The sequence below is a fragment of the Cyprinodon variegatus genome, unplaced genomic scaffold (assembly GCF_000732505.1).
Source record: "Cyprinodon variegatus isolate N-32 unplaced genomic scaffold, C_variegatus-1.0 Scaffold915, whole genome shotgun sequence".
Lineage (NCBI taxonomy): Eukaryota > Metazoa > Chordata > Actinopteri > Cyprinodontiformes > Cyprinodontidae > Cyprinodon > Cyprinodon variegatus.
In genome coordinates, this window is record NW_015151368.1 from 302,504 (window position 1) to 307,695 (window position 5,192).

A 5,192-nucleotide genomic window follows, 5' to 3' on the forward strand; every position below is an offset into this window, starting at 1 on the left:
ATAACATTCAACAGGGGAGCCTATTGTTAATATCTTGGCCCAATAGTGGTCGAAACTACTTGGAAAACTGCTCTGACTAAGGATGTTTCATGTTTAATTAATTGATTCTTTCATGCCTTAGTTAAATAAACAGATGAAACAAGAAGGAAAATTACGGTGTTGGACAGGTGCAAATGCGTAGTAAAAGAAAAAACGAGCTGCATAACTGTGTGACGTGTGGAAAAGGTATTCGATTATGAATCACATCATGACTGTTACAGTGCATTACAGTAAAGGTAATAAGTTTTAACACCCTGCTATTTTGCAGGTTCTACCACTTAAAAATCATGGAGGGGTCTAAAATTGTCATCATAGGTGCATGTCCACTGTGAGAGACATACTCTCAAAAAAACTTCAGAAATCACAATGTATGATTTTTTAACTATTTATTTGTATGATAGAGCTGCAAATAAATATTTGCACACCTGTCTATTAGCTAGAATTTGGACCCCCAAAGACCTGTTGGTCTGCCTTAAATGTTTACCTCCAATCCAAGCTGTCCAGAGGCACTAGAGATAAAATTGTACACCTCCACAAGGCTGGAAAGGGCCACGGGGAAATTGCCAAGCAGCTTGATGAAAAAAGGTCCACTGTTGGAGCAATCATTAGAAAATGGAAGAAGCTAAACATGACTGTCAACCGCCAATTGGACTGGGCTCCATGCAAGATCTCACCTTGTGGGGTCTCAATGATCTAACAAAGGTGAGAAATCAGCCCGGAACTACAAGGGAGCAGCTGGTTAATGACCTGAAAGGAGCTGGGACCACTGTTTCCAAGGTTACTAATGGTAATACACGTCATGGTTTAAATTCATGCATGGCATACAAGGTTCCCCTGCTTAAACCAGCACATGACAAGGCTTAAACTTAGACAAACTTTATTGTAATTTTTGTATTCATAGAGTAGGGTGACCAAACGTCCGTATTTCACGTCCTGTCCCGGGCGTCCCGGGTTTTTTTTAGAAAGTGAGGAAATGTCCTGATTTTTTAAATTACCTTAATTGGACCATTAAATTTATAGGCACTAGGGCACTGTGCATGACGCTGCGTGTGACGTAATCCCGCCTTCCCGCAGGCTGCAGCGGGATGTACTTGCAGTGTGGGTAGCCCTGTTCTTAATCAGAATATAGATAGCGTGGCTGTCAGTACGCCAACAACATGCAAAAGCACAAATGTATGTTTACCAACGATTTACAAAAGAGTTTCCCCGCTTTCAGACCGGGTCGAGACAAATGGGAGGCCTTGTGCACAGTGTGCAAAGCAGGCACATATGTCTCGGTGTCCAATGGAGGTGCAAGGAATCTGAAAAGCCACCTGGACTCCGAAAGTAAAGATAGTCTATTGATATGTTTGTTTGTTTTTTGGTACATTTTGAGTTATTTTTGTTACACAAGAGGTATTTTTTGTTAATTAGCTCATTTGTTAATTATTTTTTTTCAATAGCCTACAGAACAGACATTATTTTGTTCATTGCTGAGGCTGAGTATCATCTGTTATTGGGAGTTGAGAGTTATTGTTAGCTTTTATTGTTAAGTGAGGGATGTTTAGATGAGACATTATTTCTTTCATTGTGCTATTCATTCATTACAGGAATTTTTAAGCATTTTTAATAAATACATTTTGAATAAAATAATCGTTTGTTATTGGAGTTATTGCTGTTGACTTTTACTGAAAAGCATTTTTAATAAATCAACTGTAGATATAGACATCTCTATGCATGGGAACAGAGAAAGTTGAAGAGCTTCTGTGCCCTTTTGACCAGTGAGCAGGTGTTCATAGTCCAGGTGAGGTTGTCTGATGTGCACCCCAAGGAATTTGGTGCTGCTGACCACCTCTACAGCTGAGCGTTGTTAGGCCTTAGTGTATATAGGTCTATAACTGACCAAGTCATCTGAGGTCAAGCGATGGTTTCTTAAGTAAAGGTTTACTGACAGCAACCTTAAAAGCCTTTGGTAAATATCCCTTTAACAGGGACATCAAGTCGAAAATTGATGTCCCTGTTACAGGGGCCTACTCTTAAAATAAGATATTTAGATAAAATGCACTTGAAATCAGAAAATGCCATTGCATTTTCTGATTTTAAATGAAAATTGTTGTTCTATTGGCAAAATCTCTCTTTTACCTTCTCAATTCAAGACAAAACGCACTTATTTTAAGAAAAAATTACTTATCTAGATTTAGATTATTTCCAGTGTTGAAGGCTTAGTTGAAAAGAATAGTTTTGCTAACTCTGAAAGTTCAACTGGATCAAAGCGTTCTAAACCCCGTTCAGATTCTATGGCTACCTCAGATGCTTCCCCACCTTCCACAGATAAACCAAATAAAAGGGCGACAGTGGCGTCGGATGTAGGAGTTTGCCCTCAAATCGAAGGATTTACGGTTCAAGCCCCAGCTCTGATTGTCAGTGTCGTTGTGTCCTTGGGCAAGACACTTCACCTGCATTCTCTACTGATGGTGGTCAGAGGGCCCGGTGGCGCCAGTGTACAACAGCCCCGCTTCTGTCAGTGAGCCCCAGGGCAGCTGTGGCTACAATGTAGCTTGCTACCATCATCGAATGCAGACACAGCTATTTATGTAATATTTTCAAACAGTTTAATGGGTTTTATTAAAATAATCTGGCAAAACTGCCCCTTCGAGGATATTCATGATTCAAGTGGCTCAAAATCAAAACCAGTCTGACACCCCTGCTTGATAATATAACATATAGATGAAGAAGAACTGTGTTAAATACCTTCTGCATCCTACAAATAATATCTCCACAAAGGAATAACTGTATTTTCTATTTTCCTCCTGTTACTTCCTTTGGAAACATGCTGAAGTGTAAAAAGGTCATCCATCATGTCAGCAAGTAATTGCTGTGGTTAAAGATACAACAAAGAGCGAAAACGGTTTGGATGTTGTTTGACAGCATCCAAAACTCCAAGTGTCTTTAGACCTTCTGCAAACCTGTAAAAAGTTAATAGAGCTCTCTTACTAATGAACTAAGTACCAAGTATTTAAGGAAATATTAGAAAGAATTAACCTCTGGAAGGGGCCTTGAACCTGGCAAACCACATGAAATATAAGCAGATTGTGCTCTTAAGGGTCTTACGCAACCTAAACTAGTCAAGTAGTCTAAAAGAGGATCTCTGGCTCTTGGAAGCTCCTCCAGGGTAGAACTTTCAGAGACCTTTTAAAGTCTAACATAACAACAAACAGACAAAATAAATAGGGACAACATAATGGTAGTTTACTTTGAAAAATATATTAGAAAAATGTCACACAGTATTAATTACAATTAATATTTTCCTTAAGTAATATGTACAATTAAACATAAATTATTTAGTGAGTGAACTATTACCCGTTTCATTTTTTCCTGAAGGTCAGCATCTGTATATCCTTTAGAGTAGGGTAAACTGCATTTGGACCTCCAACCAAGCTAGCAAAAAGAACTAGATAAAAGAACAGTGGAGCTGGACCCTCATGTACAAGGCTAACAGCGATTGCTCTTCCAGCCTTAGAGTATCTGTCCTGCCTGAGTGCTGTATTGCAAAAATATCTTTTGTAAAAATATGATTTAAAAAGATAGACATTTGGACAGTCAATACTTGAAAATGACAATCCAAAACAAACCTGGACCGTTCATAGCTAAATGTTTGCATTCATCTGGGCCTTCAAACATTGGAGACATGGACTAGGCTTCAATGAGTAAACGTAAAGATTCCCTCCATGGGCCACCCAAATCAGTTGCCTCTTCATTTTTTCCAAAATCATCAGAAAACTTCCCATTTAACTTCCATTCCACTTAAATCCAGGTATGGCTCCATCTAAAACTGCTGAAACACTGATATCGAATTTACAGTGCCTTCCTGTGTCGATATTTTTGGAAAACTTGTCCTTCACAGGCAAACTCTTGGAAAAAGTTTCAGATCTGAAAGTGGAAAGAAAGCACAATAGAACACATGGTGGGTAACATGTTTGAATCCATAACAATGTCTCTTAATGTGTTTGACTTTAATCCTAAATGGAAATAAAAAAATTCTTAAATGTTCTTAGTTCAACAATGTGTGAATATTCCATCTTGTAAAGTCACCAAGCTGCTGAAAGCTTTCCACCATATGCCATGCTGTGGATTAAGTAGCTTTCATAGCACAATTAAAGTTTGTTGTTTGAGTATTCCAGTTTGTTTATTGATATAAATTTCCCCCAAAAAAGTGTTTTAAAGGAAACAGTGATTAAGAAATATTTGTTTTATAAAATATTGTATTTGTGGCCTTCACAAACAAGTAGCACACTTTACAAGGGAAAAACAAGTACTTGAAAACGGTATCCCGTGAGGGGGGAAAAAAAAAAAACATCTCAAATTATTGAGGTGACTAGCTCATTCCTGTGAGAAGTTATGAGTGTTTCAGAAATAACCACAATTCTCAATTCAGTCACTAGGGGGCAATGAACACGAAACAGGGGAACGTTTATTATGTTCACATTTTAATAATTTCACAACTACATTAGTTTGTGTAAAATCGCCTAAGCTAACTAAAAAAGGATTAAAATAGTCTAAAAGAGGACTAAACCAGGTCAAAGAACTGTGAAACTAGATATTTTAGCAAGTTGCCCAAGCCTTCACAAGCAGCCAATTTTGGTAATTTACCAGGTAACAAGCCACATTGAACAGTTCATCAATGATCCCACATGCAGCCAGTGGGATAACGCCATCAAAAAATGTGTTCTCCTTCACTCTCCAGATGCAGCGCGCTACATGGATCCTCAAACCAGCAATGTTCTGGGGACATGTCTGAAGGACATCATGTGGGTTCATCTGCCTTTTCCCGGAGCGGAAAGGTGGTCTATGTAGACCTTGCAGGGGGCCAAATTGTCAACTAGAAATCCCCTGTCAACCATTATCGCCATGTCAGGCTCTAGTACACTGATGATGCCAGATTGTTTGAAGATCTCGCGATCACTCATTGATCCAGCGTAAAGAGCAGAGACAAATGTGATGGCACCATGAGGTGCTATGCCAATCATGGCCTTCAGTGTGGAGTGGGATTTGTATGTTGAAAACACCTCACTCTGCAACATGAGGTCTGATGGTGTCTGGCACCAGATATACAGTATATATATATATATATATATATATATATATATATATATATATATATATATATATATATA

At 38.5% G+C, this 5,192-nt stretch overlaps 1 protein-coding gene across 1 annotated transcript in view; it reads right to left on the reverse strand.

Annotated features, from left to right (window-relative positions):
• Window positions 1–3,433: 3,433 nt before the first annotated feature.
• The window catches only part of LOC107099878 (chromosome unknown open reading frame, human C10orf71), a 14,824-nt gene continuing 13,065 nt past the window's right edge, over window positions 3,434–5,192 (reverse strand). Inside the window, exon 3 of the mRNA XM_015398159.1 lies at window positions 3,434–3,948. Coding sequence (XP_015253645.1) covers window positions 3,943–3,948 — 6 coding nt within the window. The 3' untranslated portion in view covers window positions 3,434–3,942. The remainder of the gene's footprint in view (window positions 3,949–5,192) is intronic.